The sequence below is a fragment of the Sphaerodactylus townsendi genome, linkage group LG01 (genome assembly GCF_021028975.2).
Source record: "Sphaerodactylus townsendi isolate TG3544 linkage group LG01, MPM_Stown_v2.3, whole genome shotgun sequence".
In the NCBI taxonomy this organism is placed as follows: Eukaryota; Metazoa; Chordata; class Lepidosauria; order Squamata; family Sphaerodactylidae; genus Sphaerodactylus; species Sphaerodactylus townsendi.
Window position 1 is genome coordinate 22,694,347 of NC_059425.1, and position 25,864 is coordinate 22,720,210.

Below are 25,864 nucleotides of genomic sequence, written 5' to 3' on the forward strand. Positions count from 1 at the left end.
AATCTGACTCCCTGTGCTGTTATCAAGGGGGAAATCAATGACAAGGGGAGGGGAAACTGTGCCTGGGACATGAACTGCCCATGTGCCTCCTACCGCCCGCCCCCCACCCTCATATGCCCCACCCTGAACTCAACATGCCCCACCCCCAACATGCGACTGCAATGGCGGCACCCGGGGCGAGCTGCCTTGAATGTTCCCATTGCAGCTCTGCCTCTGGGGGAAACGCTTGTTCTTCAGGAGGGTGCAGCAGTGGCATGGTGGTGAAGAGCAGGTGCCCTTTAATCTGGAGAACCGAGTTTGATTCCCCGCTCTGCCACTTGAGCTGTGGAGGCTTATCTGGTGAACTAGATTAGCTTGTGCACTCCAACACACGCTAGCTCGGTGACCTTGGGCTAGTCACAGCTCTACTGAGCTCTCTCAGCCCCACCCACCACACAGGGTGTTTGTTGTTGGGGGGGGGGGAGAGGGAAAGAAGAGTGTAAGCTCCTTTGAGTCTCCTACAGGAGAGAAAGAGGGGTATAAATCCAAACTCTTCTTCTTTTTCTTTTAAATGCGCAGGGAGGCAGTTTGGGATGGGTGACTGCAAGAAGGGGCTCAAGTGGTAAATTCCCTGCCTGTACCGCCCTAAGAACATAAGAAAGAGCCTGTTGGATCAGACCAGAGTCCATCTAGTCCAGCACTCTGCTACTCGCAGTGGCCCACCTTTGGGAGCTCACATGCAGGATGTGAAAGCAATGGCCTAATCCAAATCACAGATGCAAAATTGCACCGTTGACCGTTTTCCGATGGGCAGAGATTACAGTTACCAAGCTCCTGGTGGGCCCTGGAGTTATTCCAGAATGGATCTCCAGCGTGGATTTCTAGCAGAGGCACTGCCTGGATTATAGTCTGTTCATATTTCTGCTTCTGACAGGTCAGAGACAAGTGGCCTGTTCTTTCATGTATCAAAAGTGGGAAGTCATATCAATATCTCAGCAGCCCTATCCGTACACAGAGAGCACTCAAAAATGGATTTTCCCAGTCTTGAGGTGCTGCTGATATGGTATTGCAAGATTTGATCCCAGCCTCACATTGTTCAGTACAGAGCAGTTAACTGCACAACTGGATATCCTGAAGAGGTCAAAGGCCCTTTCCTCATAAATTTTGTAGAACATTTGTAAAATGTTTTCAATCCCCCCCCCTTTTGTTTGCACACACCCTTTCAAATAATTTGTGGCCACCATTACATCATTTCCCCCCCTTTTTTAAGTTCTGCGTTGAATCGACACTTCGGTGTTTCACAACCTCGAGCAGCATTCTGTGCTCCTTGTATACTCGATTCTTCGAAGGTTGCCCCCTGCCCAAATAAAAGGACAAACAGAGAAATGCTGCAAATAAATAGGAGAGGGGGAACTGAGTGACCTCAGAACATGGAGCCGAGGAGAAAGTTCAGGGAAGCAGAGAAGTGCGGAAAGTGTAGTCACTAGATTGAACAGCAAACGAAGACGTTTTCAAGATGTTTTAGCCAGAGAAGCACTTTAAAAGGGGATTCATTTGAAACATTTTGAGGCTGGAAATAAAACATTGTGTCCGGGGGGGACGACAATGTGGGAGGAAACATTTTATTTCCTGCCTCAAAACGTTTTAAATGAATTGTGCGAGAAAGCCCAAAGAGAGAGGAGAGGGTTTTTTTGCATCCAGAGCAGTCCTGGGCGCAACCTCTCCCATCTCCAGTGAAAAGATGTCAGCTAAAGGAGGAAAGACCAGTCTCAGAGACCTTGACAAACCACTGATAGTTGTGACCCAGGTGGTCCCAGGGTATCCAACTCCAGTTTGGGAAACTCTTGGAGATTGGGGAGTAGAATCTGGGGAGGGTGAGGTTCAGGGAAGGGAGGAATTTAATGGGGGTAGAACGTCATACAGTCCACTTCCAAAGCAGACATTTTCTCTAGAGCAACTGATTTATAGTCTGAAGATCAGTTATAATTCCAGGAGTCCACCAGGTCTTACCTGAAGGTTGGCAACCCTAGGTGAACACAGTCTACCTTGGAATAAAGACTTCTGCCGTGTCCAGTTGCAAGGCCCATAAGTGGTTTTTCTGTCATTGTTTTTCTCTCATTCTCAAAGAGCCCTGGGATTTGTAGTTCTGTCACCTGTATGAAGGGTCTCTATTTCCCTATGAAAAGTTTATTTTTTATTTCATTTTTATGTTAATAACCCACCCTACGCCCGAAAGGGCTCAGGGCAGCTTACAATGGCAAAAAGCCTAAAATCATACATGAAATTCATATAAAACCTATAAATAACAATCAATAAAAGCAAATCATAAAACCATTAAAAATGATCTCGCTAAAATAGTGTGACCAGACGTCCCGCTTTTGGTGGACAGTCCCGCTTTTAACCAATTTGTCCCGCGTCCTGCGGGGTTTTTTAAGTGTCCTGATTTTTGGAAGGCTGCCGCACTGCCTTCTGGGGCGCTCCTGTTTCCCGCCCTGTGACAGGGCGGGAAACCGGGGAATGCCCCAGAAGGCAGTGCGCTCCTGCGGCTGCGTGCGCGCGCGTCCTGCTTTAAAAAGGTGAAAATCTGGTCACCTTAAGCTAAAATCCCCAAATGGCAAGACATATTGTTTCTCCCATGGGACTCGGGAGACTCAAGGAGCTGTCGTAATTGGGAAACATCCGGCTGGCTTGTTGGAAAGGTCGGGCGGAACAGCTCCATTTTACAGGCCCTGAGGAATTGGGTCAGGTCCCTGGTGTTACTTGGCAGTATGTTCCACCAGGCCTGTTACAGCCAGCTGGATATCCCTCGGGCCTGGGACCACCAGGAGGATCCCCTCCGCTGAGCAGAGCGGTCTCTGAGGGCGATATTGGGAATTGCGGCCCTTCAAGGATGTGGGTCCAAGGCTGCTTATGGCCTTATTGGTTAACACCAGAACTTTGAAGATGATCCAGTACTCGATGAGCAGCTTATAAGTCGCCGTGAACCTTGATAGCAAGCCCACAGCGCAGTAACCACATAACGAAGTCAACTTCGGTTGACTTCTCAACATCAAACGTGAGCCGAAGTCATTTGTGTGAATCTGCTCTGAGGGCATGAGGGAAGGGGGGAGCGATACACCCAGCTGGATGACAGAGCTTTGCCGTAGAACAGCGCGTAAATCAGTGCCATTGTTTATCCTGGATTCTCTCCAACCCGCTGCCTGCTCTCACTCAAAGTGCAGACCTAGCAAAACTAGCAACAGGTTGGTGACAGGTTACAGATTGGCCCCACCGAGGCAGGCTGAATTTTTAAGCTGGGGTAGAGGCCTGAAATTAGCAGAGGGACTGTGGCTCAGTGGCAGTATGGTACACACACTTTCATAGAATCAAAGAATCAGAAAGTCGGAAGAGACCCCAAGGGCCATCAAGTCCAACCCCCTGCAATGCAGGAACACATAATTTAAGCACTCCTGATAGATGGCCATCCGGCCTCTCTTTAAAAACCTCCAAAGAAGGAGACTCCGCCACACGCCGAGGTAGGGCATTCCACTGTCAAACAGCCCTTACTGTCAGGAAGTTTTTCCTGATATTTAGGTGGAATCTCTTTTCCTTCACTTTGAACCCATTACTCCTGGTCCTAGTTTCTGGAGCAGCAGAAAACAAGCTTGCTCCCCCACCAACATGACATACCTTCAAATATCTAAATATGGCTATCATGTCACCTCTTAACCTTTTCTTCACCAAACTAAACATTCCCAGCTCCCCAAGTCTCCCCTCATAGGGCATGGATTCCAGACCTTTTACCATTTTGGTTGCCCTCCTCTGGACCTGTTCCAGCTTCTCAATATCATTCTGTGGAAACTGAGAGCCAGTGTGATGTGGCAGTTAGAGTGCCGGACCTACAGAGACCTGGTTCAGATACCCACTGGCTGTGAAACTCGCTGGGTGGCCTCAGACAAGTTGCTTCCTCTCAGCCGAACGTACCTCACAGGATTAAAATTATTTGTTATTTTATTTATTTACATTTATTCCCCGCCCTTTACTATGGACTCAGGGCAGGTTACAATAAAGACCGTAGAAAATCTCATTCAAGAATGGTCAAATCTCATTCAAGAATGGTCAAATCACAATAAAACCTCATCCTGAAAACCCTAAAACAATCTAAAATCTCAAACAGCTGCCCTCAAAAATAAGGGTGGGGTGCAGTGGTGGGATTCAGCCGGTTCGCACTAATTTCTGCATGGGAACCGGTTGTCAATGATGTTGGGTGCTCCTTGTGGTTTTCGAAGAATGACGGCTGCATTCTAGCAGCATTCTCTTCCTGAATGTCTGGTTAGCCTGCATCTGTGGCTGGCACCTTCAGAGGATCTGATAGCAGGAAAGCAAGTGGAGTATATATACCTGTTGGAGCGTCCAGGGTGGGGGATTGCTTTCCAACTATCAGATCCTCTGAAGATGCCAGCCACAGATGCAGGCGAAAGCGTTAGGGAGAGAATGCTGCTAGAACACGGCCATACAGCCCGGAAACCACACAACGCCCCAGTGATTCCAGCCGTGAAAGCCTTCGACAATAAAATGATGCTTGTTAACAACCAGTTGTTAAATGACAACTTGGGGGACCCCCCTTCCCAATGGGGGAGTTAGCCAAATACCCAGGTGAAGAGGACTGTCTTTGCCAGGCACCGAAACTCCAAAAGAGTAGGCGCCTGGTGAACCTCGGAGGGAGGGCATTCCACAGTGTAGGGGCCACTGCAGAGAAGTGCCACCTCTGGGCCACCTCCACCCCCCTCACCTTCGAAGGGGGTGGGATAGTCAGGTGGGTTTCCTCTCCTGATCTCAGGGTCCGGGCAGGAATATACTGCTGAATGCATTCTCTCTTATAACCGGGACCAAAGCCATGTAGGGCTTTATAGGTTTGCATCAGGACTTTGCATCGAGCCTGGTAGCACATTGGAAGCCAGTGCAAACTCCCCAGAGTAGCAGTGACGTGATCCCGATGAAGCCACGGGTCATCAGACAATCTGCCGTATTCTGTACCAGCTCAAGCTTCCGCATTGTCCTCAAAGGCAGCCCCACATATAGCGAGTTATCATAATCCAATAGGGTGGTTACCAGAGCATGGATAACTGTGGCCAGGTCATCCTGATAGAAGAAAAAGCGGAGCTGGATAAAATGGGAGGGGGCCTGCTTGTGCCACATAAGATCTCCTTGGAACAGGGGGCTTTAATAGATATAACCATTCACGTACCCCAGCTTCCTTTTTCACTCTTTTTATACTGAATTTTCTTTTATTAGAACACTACTGGGCAGTGATGGCGAACCTTTTCGAGGCCGAGTGCCCACCTACCACCCAAAACCCACGTATTTATTGCAAAGTGCCAACTCAGCAATTTAACCTGAATACTGAGGTTTTAGTTTAGAAAAACCGGTTGGCTCCGAGGCGCGTGTTACTCAGAAGTAAGCTTGGTGGTAGTCGGTGGCTTTGCTTTGAAGCAACTGTGTAACTCTTCCGACGGGTGAATCACGACCCTAGGAGGGTTTACTCAGAAGCAAGCTCCATTGCCAGCAACCGAGTTTACTCCCTGGTAAAGGATCGTGCTTTAATTCTTTGCATGAAAATCAGTGGGATTTAACAGCACTTAACAGGGTTACCTACATGGCTTTCCCAAAATTAGGTCTTAGGTTTAATGCTAATAATCGAGCCCAGCAGCCCAGGCCAGCCTAGATGTGTTTCCTGGCATCTTCAGCAAACTGGAACATTCTGATTGACTACATTTTCAACCCACCCCAAGGTCATCCAATGAGTTTCCTGGCCCAAGGAGGCATTTGAAGCTGAGGCCCCTTCCGCACATGCAGAATAATGCAGTTTCAATCCACTTCCACAATGGTTTGCAAGTGGATTTTGCTACTTCGCACAGTATAATCCAGCTGCAAAGTGCATTGAAAATGGATTGAAAGTGCATTATTCTGCATGTGTGGAAGGGGCCTGAGTCTATACAATATAAGTCAAACTACCGCTCCATACTGTCTCTGCACAATAACCCTTGCCTACCTTGCAGGACTGTTATAAAGATTATACTGAAGACAAATCCCTAAAAAAAGCCAATGTATTGTCCAAAAGAGAGCTTTCCACGGGTCGGATTCAGCGCTGGTTCTGGTGGGTTTTCGGACTTAGAGTGGCCCATGGTCTGAGTGGATACTTGTTTCCAACATTTTAGCCTGCATGCTGTGGTTATAACGGCATCTTCAGAGGTGTATCACAGAGGGAAGTCTGTTAGGACCTTACAGACTTCCTCTTCTGTGATACACCTCTGAAGACTTTAAGCCACAGATGCAGGTGGAAACGTGATTGGAACAAAGATCCACCCATCTCACTGGCCACACAGCCCTGAGAAAACTTCCACCTAAACCAAATCTAAAGCACTTGGAGGGGGAAATAATTGTAAACGTAAACAATTTTTTAAATTATTTCATATTTTCTGATGCATATAGAGGTATATATTTATATATCAATGCATGATGCCATTAAGCCCAATAGCAGGTTTTCAATAGGAATATTTGGATGTATTTCGCCATCTCATTGTGCATCTATATATGTTCGTTGCGTGAGTGTCTGGGGCGGGGGGGGGAGAAGAAGAGGGTGCCGTTTTCCTTGCTGAACCTTGCTAACCGGCTCAGATGCTGGCTGCTGTTGTGTAGAATTTGGGGTGGTGTCTGAACATGCTCTGGCACTGGTTCAAACCATGCAAGACACCGTGGGAAAAAGGAAGGAATCCCTTTGATTTCAGCACCTATTGTTCATGATGTCATGGCTGACCCCGCCCTCCTGTCCCCCCCCCCCCCCCCCCACTTTTTTTTTTTTTTTCTTTCCCCACACCTCCCCTTACGAGCCTGGACACGCTGGGGCGGGGAGGCAGCCGAAAGGGCAGAAGAACGCACGCTTTTGGAGAAAGAGACTCGTCTGCATTTGGTCCAGGAGTCTTCTTTTTTGCAAAGCTACTATTTCTGAGCATCGCCTTCCCCTTCTGTGCCAGAGTATATGCTTCACGTTCCTATCTCCGCCACTGGCAACTCCTATTTCAGGATGCCAGATTCCTCTGGTGGGGTACCTCTACTCACAGTTACCCACGAAGCAGAGGGAGCCTTGTAGCACCCTGAAACCCGGCAGATTTTATTGTCCCTAGCTAACTGTCCACCAGGGTAGGACAATAATGTTTCTGGCTAAGTGCTCTAACACATAGCCCACAAAAGCAGCAGTGGCATAGGAGGTTAAGAGCTCGTGTATCTAATCTGGAGGAACCGGGTTTGATTCCTAGCTCTGCCGCCTGAGCTGTGGAGGCTTATCTGGGGAATTCACATTAGCCTGTGCACTCCCACACACACCAGCTGGTGTGTCACAACTAGTCAGAGCTTCTCAGAGCTCTCTCAGCCCCACCTACCTCACAGGGTGTTTGTTGTGAGGGGGGAAGGGCAAGGAGATTGTAAGCCCCTTTGAGTCTCCTGCAGGAGAGAAAGGGCGGATATAAATCCAAACTCTTCACTCTTCTTCTTCTCTGCAGAATGCCGCCTGAGCTGTGGAGGCTTATCTGGGGAATTCAGATTAGCCTGTGCACTCCCACACACACCAGCTGGGTGACCTTGGGCTAGTCACAGCTTCCTTTGAGCTCCTCTCAGCCCCACCCTACTGGTCACAGGGTGTTTGTTGTGAGGGGGGGAAGGGCAAGGAGATTGTAAGCCCCTTTGAGTCTCCTGAAGGAGAGAAAGGGGGGATATAAATCCAAACCTCCTCCTCCTCCTCTCCTCCTCCTCCTTCTTCTCCTTCCTTCTTCCTTCTTCTTCTTCTTCTTCTTCTTCTTCTTCTTCTTCTTCTTCTTCTTCTTCTTCTCCTTCTCCCTTCTTCTTCCTCTTCTTCTTCTCTGTTCCTGATACATCACTGTCTGTATTTCATCCCGGTTTTTGCTTTCACGGATGGCTTTTGAAAATAGTGTGAGCTGATAGTCTGGCCCCAGGGTGATGGGAAGCTAACTGTGCAATCTTAGCATCGATTAACTTTGAGGCTGACAAAGGCTGGAGACAGGGTCCAGGAAGGGAGGGCAACTTTCAGCAAAATGAAGTAAAGGTCTGGAATCCATTCCCTTACGAGGAGAGAGAATTCTAAGGAGCTGCAGGGGATGTTTAGTCTGGGAGAAGAAAATTAGGTCCGGAAGGGATGACATACAGCTACAATGTTTACATGTTTGAAGGGATGTCATGTTGGTGGGGGAGCAAGCTTGTTTTCTGTTGCTCCAGAGACTAGGACCAGGAGTGATGGGTTCAAGGTGAAGGAAAAGAGATTCCACCAGAACATCAGGAAAAACTTCCTGACAGTGAGGGCTGTTTGACAGTAGAATGGAATACCTCGGAGTGTGGTAGAGTCTCCTTCTTTGGGGTTTTTTAAAGAGAGGCTAGTTGGCCACCTGCCAGGAGTGCTTTGATTATGTGTTCCTGCATTGCAGGGGGTTGGACTTGCTGGCCCTTTGGGTCCCTTCCAACTCCATGATTCTATGATTCTAACTTAGAAGGTTATAACTCTCCCTAGGATTATACTGCAAATCTCTGAGCAGGGACTGAAAGTGAGAGTAAGTGGTGACCTGTTTTCCATGCTGCATTTCTGCCCCGCTCCCCGTCCCCCCGGTCTTCATTTGTGGCACTTAAAATGCAACTGCAGCACCTGGCTATTTGGTGTGAACAAACTATTCATATTTTTCCGGGCCACTGTTCCTTTCTGTGGTGGTTGGGTGTGGTATTCCTGAATCAATAATAACAATTATAGCATCTTGTTTTGGGAACGGAGGGAGATGAGATGTACTGCTTTCCACTTTGCAGCCAAAGCTATTGCTCATGCCTGTTTTTTTAGTTGACTTTTTATTATTGTAATTTTGCAACTGGGCAATTGTTGTATTATAAAATTGAAATAGCGACCAATTGGCTTTACTGGTAATAGAATAGTTGTATTTAGCTTTTACCTTTAAATAATAATCCCAATTTGATGCATGAATTCCACAGCCAGCCATACAGAGAACAGGAAATTACTAATTAGGCTATTAAAAGGGAAGAAATCACATTGAGTAGTAGAACCTTTTCTGAACAGGACTTACTTTCAAGTAAACATAGCAGAATGATCTTGCCTGTGGAGACAGGCACTGTTGGATTTTTATGAAGACTGCATTGCTGTATTACATGTTGTGGAAAGCTTCAATGTGATTCTCTTTGCAGCTTGTTATGGAAAAGGTATTAGCAGTATCCCAGGATGTGTTTCAAAAGTGAAACACAGGGATGGTGATACATCAGAAACAGACCTCAGAAAATGGGACAATCCCTGCAAAATAAGGACCGTTCGCATGTGTGCTGAATCTGCAGAGATCAAGGAACTCGGGCAGAGGTGGGATCTAGCAGGTTCTCACAGGTTCCCAAGAGTAGGTTACTAATTATTTGTGTGTGCCGAGAGGGGGTTACTAATTGGTGATTTTGCCACGTGATTTTTGCCTTAGTTACGCCCCTCCTATCGGCAGTAGCGTGCAGAACTTGAAGCAGTCTAGCAGGAGGTGCACCAAGGCGTGCAGGCAGCCTGGCGCCATGCATCTGCTTCCCGCCTAAGGATGAGCGGCTGAGTCCTTGCCACAGCCCCGCCCAGGAATGCCCCTCCCCCGTCATGCCCGGCCACGCCCCCGTCATGCCCCGCCCAGCCCCATTGGTGCTACGCCACAGTTTGAATCCCACCACCATGGGAACCTGTTACTAAAATTTTTGGATCCCACCACTGAACTCGGGATTGCATAAATGAAGGAGGTTTGGGGAGATCAGAGGTCTCCTGGCTACTGTTCCAAAACTGCACTGTTAGAGCAGCCCATTTCCATGGCCTGGTAACAGGCACTATTACCAGCAAGTTATTCATGCTCTGGTTTTCTTTTTGACCCAATCTGCCCTCCTTCCAGGCAAAACGGTGCTCTCCCAAGTGGAGTGAAAACAAAAGGGGACACCCTGCTGTTCCAGAGACCGCTCAGCTTAGAAGATGCAGGCGTCTATATATGCCGAGTAGCCAACAGCTTTGCCACCAAGGAGGCCGAGGCCGAGGCGACCATCAACATAAGAGGTATTGTTTGGGGGAGGGTTTATTTACGTCTTTAGATATTTATGGCCTGCTTTTCTCCTCAGTGTGTGTGTGGGGAATGCAAAGTGGCCTTTATCCTCACTCTTTCCTCCTCCATTCTATCCTCATTACAGCAACCCTGTGAGGTGGGTTAGGCCAGGGGTAGGGAACCTGCGGCTCTCCAGATGTTCAGGAACTACAATTCCCATCAGCCCCTTTCAGCATGGCCAATTGGCCATGCTGAAAGGGGCTGATGGGAATTGTAGTTCCTGAACATCTGGAGAGCCGCAGGTTCCCTACCCCTGGGTTAGGCTGAAATAATAACTCACCCAGGTTCACCCAGCAAGCTTCAGTGGCCAGGTGGGGATTCAAACCTGGGCCTCTCATATCCTAGAGATACACGATGCTGAACGGACTTTCTCTGAAGTACAGAACATGCATGCACACAAACTCAAACTGCTTTCTCCCCCCCTCCCCCCGGATATTTATTAAATTCATTCATACCCTGCTTTTCTTCCTAAGTGGGGCCCTAGGTGGCTTACATTATTCTCCTAATCCATTTTTATCCTCACAACAACCTTGTGAGGTTGTTTATACTGAGAGAGGGTGGCTGGCCCAAGGTCACCGAGCGAGGTTCCCCTGTTTGCCCCCCTTCCCCTCCCAGGGTGAAGGGAAGCACGGGGGGGGGGGGGCGAAGTGGCTGCTGATCTTGTGGCAGGTCCTGCCCCCTGGGCCAGCTTCATATCCTTGCTGGTGCCGGCAGGAAACACCACAAAATTGAGTGGGGCTGGTACCAACTCCTTTTTCTGTCTTTCCAACAGAGAACAAGGCCAAACAAGTGAATGTCATCTCCATCTCCATGATAGGAGCGGGCGCCATAGCCGTTCTGCTCCTTGGATTACTGGTTCTGGTGGTCATCCTCATGACCTGCTACCATCGACGGAAAACCAAGCGGATCACCGAGAAATAGTAAGCAGAGGGGGGCGGGCATGGGAAGGAAGGAGTCTGTGCCTGTCCCACACAAAACTAAAATCTCTCACATATTTATTGGTATGTCATCTTGCTGTAGTGGGAGGGAGTGGGTCATAAATAGTGGTACCTATTGGCTGAGGAGAATGGAACCTAGCAGGTTGGTGAATGAGTCTATCAAAGGGCTGGTGCCTCCTGGGTCATGGGGTGGAGCCTGTTGAAGAAAGTAGAGGATCCTACTAGGGGACAGAGAATGACACAGGCAGGGCAGGAAAGTATCTGGTTCTCTGCAGTGTATCCTGGTAGACTCTCCACACATGTGTTTATACAAAAGCTCTCTAGCCAATTAGAGAACAGCTTGTGTCCCTGAGATTTTCTTTTCCCTCTGGAGACGGCGAGAAGGAGAATGAATCTTGAATTTCAGGTCAAGCACTAAGATCGGGATACCACTGCTAGGCAGCATCTAGTATAAATGGTTTGGTGCCACTCAAGGTATTCCCACTAAGCTTGGGAGCAAAGTCTTATAGTTTTATTTCTCCTTGTCCTTGGCAGCGAAGAGGAGCTGACTTTAACGCGGGAAAATTCGATTCGGCGCCTCCATTCAAGCCACAGCGATACACGAAATCAGGTGAGGACTGAGCAGGGTTGCCAACTCTGGGTAGGGAAATACCTGAATATTTAGGGGAGGGGGGTGCCTGGGGAAGGCAGAGTTTGGGATGACTTCAACAGGGAATAATTCCATGCAGTCTGCCCTCTCTGAAGCTGCCATTTTAGCCAGGGTCTGTAGTCTGTCAATTGGTTGCAACTTGGGGAGATCTCCAGGTTGACAGTGTTCAGACTGAAGGGCACAGGAAGGAAGGGGAGAACTTTACATTGGTGGGATGAAGGCAAGAGAGAGGAGTTGCTTCTGCCTAGCAGATTAAGAACGTCAGGACTGCCTGTCTGAATCATGCTGTCCAATCCAGAGTTCTGTTCTCAGTGGTAGCCAAAAAATAACTTTGGGCAAGCTACAACCAGGGCTTTCAGGTGGTGGCCCCAGTACGTAAGATCTGCCGTTCTGGTTGAGATGGGATGCTGTAGAAACATCATTCTGGGCTGTACCACAGCAGATCTTGCCACTAAACTCTGCAAGTTTGTTCTCACCTACAACTACTTCAGGCTTGGTAAGGACTTATACCTTCAAATCAGTGGTCCCCAGAGGTGGGATCCAGCAGGTTCTCACAGGTTCCCGAGAGTAGGTTACTAATTATTTGTGTGTGCCAAGAGGGGGTTACTAATTGGTGATTTTGCCACGTGATTTTTGCCTTAGTTACGCCCCTCCTCTCAGCAGTAGCGCGCAGAACTTGAAGCAGTCTAGCAGCAGGTGCACCAGCGTGCGTGGCAGCCTGCGCCTGCGTGCATTCGTTTCCCGCCCAAGGACCGGCGCAGTGGCTGCATCCTTGCCACAGCCCCGCCCAGCAATGCCCCGCCCCGGAATGCCCGGCCACACACCCGTCATGCCACACCCAGCCCCACTGTTTGAATCCCACCACCATGGGAACCTGTTACTAAAATTTTTGGATCCCACCACTGGTGGCACCCACATGGCTCCAACAATATGCCAACGTTTTCATGATGGGTTTAGAATAGCAGTTTCTGAACTCCTCTCCATTGGCACCTCTCATGATTCATTGATGACAGTTTTTTTGTCTCGACAAATGGCAAAGAAGCCCTATAAAGATTTCACCAGGCTTTCACCCCACCGTCAATCTAACTATGAATTACTCTGAACAAACAATAAACTTCTGGGACACCAGAGTACAGGTAGACGGGGGGACACACAGGTGCCACATTATATTGGAAATCGACAGATTGGCAAACATATCTGCATGCCTCCAGCTACCACCCCAACCATATCAACAGTCTATTGCCGAGCCCTTCACTATGGTCGCATCTACACCAATTAGTCAGAGTTGCTCACTTAAAGAACCTACAGCAAACATTTTTGCAACTACTCTATCCTGCTGATATGGTAAGAACAATGACTGGAAAGTGGGGTGCTGTGTGGTTTCCGGGCTGTATGGCCATGCTCTAGCAGCATTCTCTCTTGACGATTCGTCTGCATCTGTGGCTGGCATCTTCAGAGGATCTGATAGTAGGAAAGCAAAGCAAGTGGAGTATATATACCTGTGAGTAAAGGTCGATAGGTATATATACAGGTATATATACTCCACTTGCTTTGCTTTCCTACCATCAGATCCTGTGAAGATGCCAGCCACAGATGCAGGTGAAACGTCAGGAGAGAATGCTGCTAGAACACGGCCATACAGCCCGGAAACCACACAGCACCCCAGTGATTCCGGCCGTGAAAGCCTTCGACAATGATTGGAAAGGTTAGACTGATACCCAGGCACTGCTTGCTACAAGACAATCCCAAAGAAAAGCCCAAGATACTCTACATACAGCTCACAATTCAAGCCAGACCAACATATTATTAGCGACCCGGAACCAATGCTGTATTGTAAGATCAGATCTCCTCAATTGGGTTTGTTTCTCTAGGCTACTCTCTTCACATGAGCTGTGGCAGTCCTTCAGCACCCCCTGGAGGCAGAAAGTGGAAAAACATCAACAAGTCACATTCTCTGGCTTCCAGTTTGACAGCCCTGGAGCTTTTGAAAGAAGGGCTGAATAAATATCTGCAGAGGGGGTCCATAGCTTAGTGACAAAACTGTTTTGTACTCAGAAGGTCTTGGGTTCAGTTCCTAGCCTCCAGAGGCGTATCAGGGGGAAATGGAGCCCTTGAGCAGGGAAGGAAGCGCTTGTACGGGCGCCGCAACAGTAGGCCAGCTCTGTCTTTAGGCACCTCCCCCACGCCGACCCAGCCCTTCCAAGCCGGTTAGCGCGGGGGAGGAGGGGGTTGGGGGCGATTTTGCCCCCCCTCGCTGTTGTGCCCAATGTCATTTGACCCCACCTGTCCCCATGGGCGGTACACCACTGCTAGCCTCCAACATGCAGAGTTGCCAAATCCCTTCTGGGAACCAACAGGAGCTTTTGTGGAGAGTGCTAGAGGCAGATCTTATTCCTAATGTTTCGTTGCATCTGTGGCTGGCATCTTCAGAGGTGTATCACAGAGGGAAGTCTGTTATGCACTGTGTCTAGTGAGAAGGAAATGTTAAGTGGGGTATATATCTTCTAGAAGAGGAAGCAGAGGAACCTATTTTCTACTAATGGTACGAGCTAAAAAGATTGGAAGGGAAGACTGATAAGAGTCTACGCATGTGTAGAGGGAACAGAAACCCGGAAGTGCTCACTCACTCGCATTGGTCTAAGGGGAAAAATGGACAGGGAAAAAGGATGGAAAAAGGAACACAAGAGGGGGGCAGTTGGTGGTCATAGTACAGTGATACAGGGAGTCCAGAGGATCCCTTGGATCTCCTGTGAATAGATTTCCAGTAGCAGGGACTGAGAAACACCCATGTGGAGATTTTGAAGAGCCACCGCCCATTGGAAGAGATGTGACCAAGCTATGCGGTCCGATCTAGAAGAAGAAACCAATAACGTTCTCTTACAGGCATAACGCACGCTATAGGAAAAGCAACTGATTTGAGTTTCTTGCAATTCTCTCTTTGTGCCAACACCCCTTTCTGTTGTGCAGCTGGAAGAAAATCTTCCCCTCAGGTCAGAGAGCCGGCAGGGCAGTTTCCGTGGGGATAGCTTTTGTCGAGAGAGCCTGCGAGGGGACAGCTTGTGCCGGGACAGCATATGCCGGGACAGTCGGCACGGCAGTTTCCGGGCAGAAAGTATGCGGGAAACGAGCCTCTGCTCAATCATGGTGAGTGGGTGATGCTATTGTGGGTGGATCTAGGTCGGGCAGGGGTCCTCTGAACAGAGGACAGGGCTGTGTCAGGGGACTGAGGGAATGTGGGTGGATCTAGTTGAGTCAATCTATGATTAGTAGCCCTATTGAGTAACGCAACCTCTGTATAAGCAGAGGCAACAAACCTCTGAAAATGAGTGCCAAGAGGCAACATTGGTGGAAGGCCTCAGACCCTATGGCCGTGGTGGCGAACCTTTGGCACTCCAGATGTTACGGACTGCAATTCCCATCAGCCCCTGCCAGCATGGCCAATTGGCCATGCTGGAAGGGGCTGATGGGAATTGTGGTCCATAACATCTGGAGTGCCAAAGGTTTGCCACCACTGCCCTATGACTTTTTCGTTGGCCTCAACTGAAGGCCTCTAGTTGGCCCCTGTGTGAAGCAGGATGCTGGATTACATGGACCACTTGTCTGAACCAGCAGAGCCCTTCTTATGTTCTTAGACAATTCCTCTTATGTTTGAAAAAAAAAAAGGTGGATGCTTCTTTTTTTAGACAAGGGTCCCAAAAATCCCAAAAAAGCAATTGCTTGGAAGAGGAGTTCTTTCCAGTTTGGGATAAATGCCTTTTCCAAGATTTCGTGAGGTCACTAACTTTTTTTGAGGGTGATTGGCTGCTTGATTAGCTGGACGTTTTTAATGCTTGCAAAGACTTTCTTTTGATTTGTCAAAATGGTTGTCTAAATCATAGGCTCATTCCGCACATGCAGAATAATGCACTTTCAAACTGCTTTCAGGGCTCTTTGAAGCTGTGCGGAATGGCAAAATCCACTTGCAAACAGTTGTGAAAGTGGTTTGAAAACGCATTATTTTGCGTGTGCGGAAGGGGCCATACAGTCGGGACAGGCTTTCAGTGTGTTTCCTATCCCTTTCAATCACTGCATAAATTACTAGCAAAACAATCAGGTTCACTCCGTGTCTTTCCCTGCTCAGGGCGAGGAAGAGGGAGGACGCAGCTACTCGACCTTATCAACAGTGCGGGAAATTGAGACTCAGACAGAGCTGCCACCGCCGCCACCTACCCCTATCCAGGAGAACGGGATGGAGAAGGAGAAAGAGAAAGAGGAGGAGGAGGAGGCGGAACAGCGGGACGGTGAAAATAACATCAAGCAGGCCATGACGCACTTCGTCCAAGAGAACGGTACCCTCAGAGCCAAACCCACCACCAACGGCATTTACATCAACAGCCGGGGACACTTGGTGTGACCTTTGACCCGGCCGAGGAATTTTGGGACCCGGCAACACACTGAACCGTCCTTCCCATTGCCTATTAGTGTCTCCCCGTGGTAAGGGAGGAAGCAGTCCTTAAGACAGAGGAATATCTTCTGAGCCACTCGCCAGCTTGCCTGCAACACCCAGACTCTGTGGTTTCTTTGTAGGTCTCAACACCCTTCCTTCTCCTCCCCGGGATCCCTCTCCAAAACCATGGCCGCGTTCGGCAAATTCTTTCCCATCCTGCTGCATGCGCCGGAGGACGGCGACATCCCATCCTCCGTCGGATGGGTGACAGAAATCACCGCTGGGAAACTTCTTGTCCTGCCCCTGTGGAACAGTTATAAGGCCTGGCTGCTGTCTGAAAAGAAATCCGAACATTCAAGACAAGTGATTCAAAAGACGCTGCCAGGCAGGGGTGCCCTCACTTGATTATGTTGCAAGGTAGTTGTTGTTTTTTCCTGGGCTCAGGGATGGGAATCGTGAAACTGTGGTGTCTTCTTTTTAATTATGACGATGATGATGATTAGGTAAATGTCATATCTCTCAGCAGTTATGAGCAGCAGCTATAAAGTGAGAAGGCAAATGTTTTTAAAAGGAAAAAAACTTTAAGGGAAAAATGTCTTGCTTGAGAGAGACCTGATTTAAGCTGTTTGAAGAACACAGAAATCACGGGCGTTAAATCACTGTAGCTCCCTCTGAGCTATGAATCAACTCCTCTAGAAGGAAGTCTTTGCAATATGGCTTGATTTTCTGGTGTGGGAGATCACTGTGGGCGGGATCCCGGGGTCCCGTGGCTCAGTGCCCTCCCAGTCCTTGTTACAATTTGTATCTGGATGATGCTCAGATGGTGTGTTTTGCCTGCCAGATGAAAAAATGAAGCATGCCCCATTATTTTGATGGCCAAAGTTCCAGCAGCTGCGGCTCCCAGGTGGTAAATAAAAGTCCCAATTAGTCCTTGTCACAGAAGTCCTGCTGCCTTGCTGTTATGGTGGGGAGGCCAGATTTGTGCCATCTTCTCAAACCAACCAATGGAAGTTCAGATTCACTGGCAGGGTTTTATTTTCTTTCTTTCTTTTTTTACCGTGTAGAGTAAAGCCATCTGCTGCATTGAATTAAATCTATCAAGTTAAAATATAGTAGGGAAAGAGATTGTGCTGATAACATAGGGCAGTGGTGGCGAACCTATGGCACGCATGCCAGAGGTGGCACTCAGAGCTCTCTTTGCGGGCACGCACACCGTCACCCAAGTTTGGCCACTCGGCAGTGGCATAGGGGATGAGGGGCACGCGATGCACTGGGCACGCATCCCTGTGGGGCGTGTCAAGAGCATTCCAAGGGGTGTGATGGAGGTGTTTTGGAGCATTCCAGGGACATTCCAGAGCAGGGTGGGGGCATGACAGGGATGCAGGGTGCACACGTGCCCTGGACAGAGTTTCCCCTTGCTCCGCCCCTGGCACTCGGTCTCTAAAAGATTTGCCATCACTGACATAGAGGATAGGGAAACCATCTGGACAGGGGGTTTTTTGCATGGATTTCCACAGCCACAGGAAAACGACAGAAATGAATTTCTACACATTGTGTTAAAAAAACATGCGACGCTTAATGAAAAGCAGGGTTTTGATATAACAGATACAAAATGCCTGAGGTTTTTGCACCGTGTTCCTTTCCTCTCTCTATCCCAGGCAGGTTGACTTTAGAGACAGTTTACAAATGCAAGTAATTGCTTGGTTGTGACACTTTTAAGAAAAGACTCCTTTGGAAAAAAAACTTTTGTGGTGTTTATGCTGATGTGGGATGTAGCACAATTTTTTTTCGTGGTGCTCAAGCTGCGACGGCTTGTTTGCTGGCACAAATAATCCTTTGAAGCTGCTACAGTAGGGACTGCTTGTTTGGGCACCTGCCCCGAAGAAAGGGCTTGGCGAGTCGGTCACTCAGATTACATATTTTGCATACAGAAGGTGTCGGATTAGCCAATGAAAGGTCTCCAGATAAAGAGCATCTCTGACAAGAAAGTAGCTGCCAATCAGGCTAGACACTGAAGTAGGCAGACCACAGGTACAAGGTCACAGGCAAAGGTTTCTGGGAAGGAGCCATAGCTCAGGGGCAGGACACCTGCTTTTGACGCATAAGGCTAAGTCCTTGGTATCTGGAATAAAAGAATCTCAGATCACAGGTGCTTAGGGAAAACTTTTCTCTGCTTCGAAATCTGGCTGTCAGAGAGAACAGCGCTGGATGAGATGAACCAATGGTCCAACTTGTAACATGTGTGGGATGCATGTGAGAACACACTTAGGCCCCTTCCGCACAAGCAGAATAATGCACTTTCAATCCGCTTTCACAATTGTTTGCAAGTGGATTTTGCTACTCCGCACAGTAAAATCCAGCTGCAGAGTGCATTGAAAGTGGATTGAAAGTGTGTTATTCTGCATGTGTGGAAGGGGCCTCAGCGCTGGGTTTTAAAGGAGGGTGTTGCCCACGCTTGCACACATGCTGCCTGATTGCCATCAGCTGTCAGTGATTCAAGCCGGTTGTGTAAAGGACCACCATTGAAAATGTATGCTATATGCAGGGATGCCCTGACTTGGATGACCTCTGTTAGTACTTGGGTGGGAGACCATCAAGGATGTCCAGGGCCATAACACAGAGGCATGCAGTAGCAAACCGCCTCTGGACATCTCTTGCCTTGTAAATCCTTCAGGGTTGGTCGCCATAAGTCGAATGTGATTTGATGGCAAAAAAAAAAGCAGGGATATGAAGTCTGATTGGTGATTGCTTATTTGCATATGCAGATTGCTTATTTGCATATGCAGATTGTTTGCTTATTTGCATATGCAGATTGTCACCTGATACACTGAGTCACTCCACTGATTTTGTTCAAAGTGAGTCAGGAATTGGCTGGAATTGACTTTCGCCTCTGCAGTGAACTGTCTGGGTAGTCTGAGGCAAGCTGCTCTTTCTCTCTCTCAGCCTCAGCAGTAACGTGAGGATAACAATACTGGCCTACCTTATAGGGTTGTTGTTACAAGATAATGTATGTGAGCTCCCAAAGGCACCTAGTGGGCCACTGCGAGTAGCAGAGTGCTGGACTAGATGGGCTCTGGTCTGATCCAGCTGGCATGTTCGTATGTGAAATGTGTGTTTGGTCTGCCTGTTAGTCTTTCTCAGTCAAGCTGACTCACCCCCACCAAATATGCACACATCTCACAGTTCATTGTCACCAGTGACCGGTCCCGCACAGAAATATTCCACTTCTACATTTAAATTGCTTTGAAAAAAGTGGAGAGGGTGAGAGTTGAAATAGCAGCACATCTCCAAGACTCTGTGCTTGATGCAACCTTTTTCCCCGCTTGTAAATTAGGAAATAATAGCTGGCGTTTTCAAACACAACCCAGGCACTTATCGATCTGGGAGAGTTCAAAAATTCAGCCATTTTTACAGATTCACCAACAAACACCCTTTCCAGGTGACTCAGGGAAGAGCTCTGTCAAAAATGTGTATGTAGCAGGTAGTCAAAGGTGAGCTTACAGGCTCATTCAAAATGGTTCTCCCAGCCTCAGTTTCTGTGATATCCGAGGACTTCCATTAACAGAGAGGCTTGTGTGAGCTTTGGTAACATGCTTTTATGGGTTCCGCCTTCACAATGTTCTCGTAGGGTGTTCTTTTCCCCAAGATGGCCACTGGCTGTCTCACCAAAAATGGCTCCCAGTCTTGTGCTCACGCTGTCAATGGAGGAACTTGCTCTGGACAACATGAGAGCCAGAAGCCCCTCCACCAAGTCCATCTCTGAGGTATTTTCTATTAAGGGTCTTTTCGCCTCCTTTGGGACCTGCAAGTGTTAGCATTATGTTTTTGTTTTTTGTTTTGAAATGTGTAAACGTGTCACTATGCTATGTTTTATTTGTGTATTATTTGCAGCTATTCTTGGTATCCTGAAGGGCAGCTCTTACTTGAAAAGTCAATTAAAGCTGAGGGGTTGCCAGGTCTCCTCAGAAGGAGCTTGGTGGTACTTATGTGGGGCAAAGGATGGCACCTGGCCAATCAAGGGAAGAACTCGGCTGTGCCTGGTGGTGCTTGGACAGAATGAACATAAGGTTGAGTGAACAGCGAAAGCACTCATACCAAGAAGAAAATAAGCCTGCCCCTTATTCTGAGCACTGGAGACTTCACTCCTTCCTCTGAGAAGGTTAAAACCCTAAACCTTCTAAGTGGGAGACCTAGCAATCCTACAACCTGGGGAAAGGGGGTGGGAGTTTTCTTCAAGGATGCAACATTGGCCTAGATGTAGTGCCGAAGGGAGGATACTGGCACCCGGGACAAACTGGTGCCTGCGCCCCCCCGGCACCGCCCCCCTGCCCCCGTCTCACTTACCTTTAAAAGCTAAAAGAGCAGCCTGCTCCGGTCAGTGGAGGCTGATCTGGGCCATGGGGGCAGTCTGACAGGAGGCGTGGGGGAGCGATTCTCCGCCCCGCCCCCCCACGTCTGAGCCTGGGGCATTTGTTCCCCCGTCCTGCGGTAGCTCTGCCTTTGCCTAGATGCACCTAGCTTGATATAATAGCTTGTCAGTTGTAGGGTAAGGGAGTCCTACGGAGATCCACGATCCACAGTAGTATTTTTACATTGTTGCCATCCACATACTGCAACTGAGGAACTCCGTGTCTTTAAAATAGTCTAAATAGGCATCTACTTTTATTGCTGCTATCTCCTGAGGCCTAGAGGATTGCCCAAAACATTCCTGTTACAGTTTCTTCACAAAAACATGGGAGCACTTATTTACAGGCTAATTTCCATAGCTCATTCACTTCTGGAGTCTCTGGGTGGGCGACCTCTAGAGTTTGGGGGAGAACCTGGCCCAGTGGGGTTTGACGGTAGGAGAAAAGCCATAGAGCCACAATGCCATAGAGCCCAACCTCCAAAGCAGCCATTTTGTCCAAGAGAACTGATCTCTCTGGTCTGGAGATCCACTGTAATTCCAGATACTCTGCAGGCCATACCGGAAAGCTGGCAACCCTACTCATCCTTCTTAGATGTACTTTCCCCAGAATTGTGGGCAGCAGAGAAGGTCTTAATTTGAGCCAGAAACTAACAGTGGGATTGATTTCCTTCTAACATGTATAGATAGACAATGAGGCAAAGTTGAATGAAATTTACCACAAACTGAAGAACAGAATAAAGTGCCTTAGAAAAACTGCAGCGAGATGCCTCCATCTTTTGCAGTCTCCAGAATTATCTAATACATCCTTTACTATATTTCCCCTTTTAATGTTTTATCTTGTGTAGGAGTTTTTACCTACCTGCCTGCCTGCCTGCCTACCTAATCTGTTTGAATTTATTCATCTGATCTTATTTTTGATATCTCTTTCTCATTTTAAAAAAATTATATATTTCCCTCTCTACCGAAAGTCCAATGCAGCAAACTCTAATAAAATTGATAATGAAATAAATCAGCCAACAAAAATAACAGCAGCAACGGAAGAAACGGCAACTGCATAAAACTAAATAATGCAAATACAGATCATCCAAATTTCATAATAGGAATAAAAGATCATTTCAAGATCAACAAATAAAATTTATCCATAAGACCTAAAGCCAGCTTGGCGGGGGTGGGGGAGGGTCTCAGCTAGGGCCCCTTCTCAATTACATGATAAAATAACTTACCACATCCTGAACTGGGCTAGGCAAGACTGTTTTCTACAAGTTTTGATTGTTGCAAATGATGTGGGGGGGAAGGATTTTTAAAACCCCTTTCTACCATAGTCTGCTTCTCCCTTTCCCTTCTCTTGAGTCTCCAAAGTTTTCACTCTCTTGAGTAATTGCTTTGCCTTTCTAAAGGAAGTTGTAGAAGCCATTACTCTGCCTCTTGATTGCGCAAACTCTGCATATATAAGAAGTGTGATATAATAATTACAACTAAGAATCACTTCACATTATTTTGAAGGAGAACCACAGACACATAGACACATTTTCTCACAATACTAGAACCAGGGGGCATACATTGAAAATGCTGGGGGGAAGAATTAGGACTAATAAAAGGAAACACTTCTTCACGCAACGTGGGATTGGCGTTTGGAATATGCTGCCACAGGAGGTGGTGATGGCCACTAACCTGCATAACTTTAAAAGGGGCTTGGACAGATTTATGGAGGAGAAGTCGATTTATGGCTACCAATCTTGATCCTCCTTGATCTGAGATTGCAAATGCCTTAACAGTCCAGGTGCTCGGGAGCAACAGCCGCAGAAGGCCATTGCTTTCACATCCTGCAAGTGAGCTCCCAAAGTTACCTGGTGGGCCACTGCGAATAGCAGAGAGATGGACTAGATGGACTGTGGTCTGATCCAGCTGGCTTGTCCTTTTGTCCTTATGTTCTTAACGCTAGTAAATCTACAGTATGTTTTGGAACAGGCCAATATTTGGTCCGTAGGTACTAATGACGGTGATCCTTTTTCCCAGGATCACAGTGCAAACATGTGAATTGCCAAAGACTAAACAGATCACCAAAAAAAAATCATGGAATTCTTCAGGTGGCATGCCAACAACTCAACACGCCAAATATTCTCAGTGAATTTTCTTAATTAACAAATATACCACATTTAAACAGAAACCTCCCTTTGGGAAAATATGTCATAAAACCTGAACTTGTCCTTAAAAAGCACCATTTCGCATGCAGAAAGGGACAATTGTAAGATGTTGTCTGGCATAATACGCCTTCATCATCTACAAACATAGAAAGTTTTCTTATTTATTCTAAGTTATAATTTTACTTCTGTGCAAACTTATGTATGACTTGGGTGCTGTGTGGTTTCCGGGCTGTATGGCCGTGTTCTAGCAGCATTCTCTCCTGACGTTTCGCCTGCATCTGTGGCTGGCATCTTCAGAGGATCAACTAGTTATGTATGACTAGTTGATTGAGGATGCAGTCCTCAGTCCCATTGACCTCAGTGATTTTTATTTCTGAGAATACGTGCTCAGGCGTACCCCGTAAGGCTGGGAACCTATCTACCCTTACCTGTAAGTCCTTACCTGTAAGTCCTTTTGAATAAAGATGCCTAAGATTGCATTCCAGAACACTTGAGACGCATTGATTTCTGTAACAAATTGGCTGTGATGATCACAACACAATGAGAAGAGCCCAGCTAAGAAGCCAAAGGTCTGCCCCAGAATGCCCAGGGGTCTTCAGAGCAGGGGATCAGGTTCCAAATGGCAAGCTGCCAGATGCAACTAGATCTTAGAAGGAAGGCAGGCAACCCAAAGACTTTGCTGTGATTTCTTCTCCACCAGACATCAGGGCCATTCCCACCCATCCCAACGGTGCATTTCTTTTGCTTACATCAAGATGGAGGGGCTTGAGAGTGAACATCTTCTGTGCTTTTAACTGTGTTTTTATGGTTTGTTATTTTATTTTTATTTTTTTTAATTGTATTCCAAGAAGTTTGATGTAAACGGCTCCTGGACCCCTCCTACCCAGGTCCTTGTACAATCTGTAAATGTCCATGTACATAAGAAACCCATGTGTTTGTCTATGCTTATGCATTTGTGTCCTGTCATGTGTCTTTCTGTGTATTGGAAGGGACTGGGGGAGCCTTGTCTGGTGTAGCCTGCACTTCTGGTTTTTGTAAATAAATTGCACCTTTGGCACCCCAAGACTTTTGTTTTTGGATGGATTTGTTAGCCTCTTTCATTAATTTTTTTCCCCAGGCCTCAAGCCTAGATAGTAATTTTACAAATTCCAGATTGCTTCGTGAAATCCTGCTTTCCCAAATGAACGGATAGTCCCAGCGCAGCTCGAACAGGATCAACTTTCCTGGTCAACTTATTCTCATCTAAATGTTTCTCTGCATTTTGAAATTGTGTGCTTTTGTTTTCAATGTGGAGCTGATGCATTAGGAATCCCTCACTGTTCTTTTTTTAAACAAACGTCTGGATTGGTACAGAGCACCACACCTATGCAGCGGGTAACATCTGTCTGTTCATTTGCATCTGCCTCCCGATTTGTCAGTGTCCACATATTCATCGGTAAAACCTTGCAAAGAAGCAATTTTGAGCCAACTGACTAGAACTGTTTGATCCGACTTGGATCAAGATTTTTCTTTCCTGTGGTTGGCTTAAAACAAGACTTTGGCCATGCTGGTAGAGGCTGATGGGAATTGTAGTTCCTGAACATCTGGAGAGCCGCAGGTTCCCTACCCCTGCCCCAGAGGAATTGATCTCTGTAGTCTGGCAATGAGCTGTAACTTTGGGAGATCCCCAGGTCTCACTCGGAGATTGACACTGAACTGTGCACAGGATTCAGTTAGTAATATCTCCCATGGGCAACTGATCCCCTCCAGTAGGCCATCAAACTACTTACCGTGTTTCTCTGAAAATAAGACAGCGTCTTATATTAATTTTTGCTCCCAAAGATGTGCTATGTCTTATTTTCAGGGGATGTCTTGTTTTTCCGCTCCACAGCTGCATGCTCTGGTGTTCTGTTTGACGGGCATGCTTCCAAACAAAAACTTTGCTACATCTTACTTCCAGGGGATGCTTTATATTTAGCACTTCAGCAAAAACTCTACTACGTCTTATTCTCAGGGGATGTCTTATTTTTGGAGAAACAGGGTATCAAGGACAGCTTGTTATGGAGGATGTTACAGAACCTGGATTTAATCCTGTTCTGCTATTCAAAGATGACCCCAACAACACTCAATCTCATACCAAGCATATCTCCTCAAGAACATAAGGGTCTGATGGATCAGAACAGCAGTCCACCTAGATCAGCATGTTTCAAACAGCAATCCAAGTGGAACAACAAAACAAAGAAATAGGTATGCTAAGCAATCAAATATATTATGGCTATCTCAGTGCAAGCAAGTGCAATGTAAGCAATAGAAACAATTTGCACATTTTGAGTGATGTAAACATGCAAGTTGACCATTGATCTTAGGAGGAGAAGAAAGAAGAAGAAGAGTTGGATTTATATCCCCCCTTTCTTTCCTGCAAGGAGACTCAAAGGGGTTTACAAACTCCTTTCCCTTCCCCCCTCACAAAAACACCCTGTGGGGTAGGTGGGGCTGAGAGAGCTCTGAAGAACTGTGACTAGCCCAATGTCACTCAGCTGGCATGTGTGGGAGTGCACAGGCTAATGAATTCCCCAGATAAGCCTCCACAGCTCAAGCGGCAGAGCGGGGGAATCAAACCCAGTTCCTCCAGATCAGAGTACAATTGCTCTTAACCACTACGCCACTGCTGCTCCTTCTTAGGAGAATTGGTGTCTCTCAAAGTCCAGATGAGCCATCTGGTTCCTTTTTTGCCCATGTTGTTGAGTTAGTATGAGATCACCATGGGAATGTCAACTCAATGCATGGCAGCTGTGAAAAAGGCAATAAAACTGCAAAGACTGTCACGCCCTTATATAAAGCAGAGGTGCAACCGCACTTGGAGTACTGTGTTCAGTTCTGGTCACCACATCTCAAAAAGGATATTGAAGAGATAGAAGAAGTGCAGAGAAGGGCAACGAGGATGATTGAGGGACTGGTGCACCTTCCTTATGAGGAGAGGCTGCAGCGTTTGGGACTCTTTAGTTTGGAGAGGAGACGTTTGAGGGGGGATATGATTGAAGTCTATAAAATTATGCATGGGATAGAAAATGTTGACAGAGAGAAATTTTTCTCTCTTTCTCACAATACTAGAACCAGGGGGCATTCATGGAAAATGCTGGGGGGAAGAATTAGGACTAATAAAAGGAAACACTTTTTCACACAA

At 47.3% G+C, this 25,864-nt stretch overlaps 1 protein-coding gene across 2 annotated transcripts in view; it reads left to right on the plus strand.

Moving 5' to 3' along the window:
* The window catches only part of NECTIN4 (nectin cell adhesion molecule 4), a 137,554-nt gene extending 115,351 nt beyond the window's left edge, over positions 1 to 22,203 (plus strand). For both annotated transcript variants that reach the window (XM_048482839.1, XM_048482848.1), the window contains exons 5-9: positions 9,933 to 10,090; positions 10,909 to 11,056; positions 11,609 to 11,684; positions 14,691 to 14,867; positions 15,844 to 22,203. In XM_048482839.1, coding sequence (XP_048338796.1) covers positions 9,933 to 10,090; positions 10,909 to 11,056; positions 11,609 to 11,684; positions 14,691 to 14,867; positions 15,844 to 16,116 — 832 coding nt within the window. In that variant the 3' untranslated portion in view covers positions 16,117 to 22,203. The remainder of the gene's footprint in view (positions 1 to 9,932; positions 10,091 to 10,908; positions 11,057 to 11,608; positions 11,685 to 14,690; positions 14,868 to 15,843) is intronic.
* The last annotated feature ends 3,661 nt before the right edge of the window (positions 22,204 to 25,864 follow it).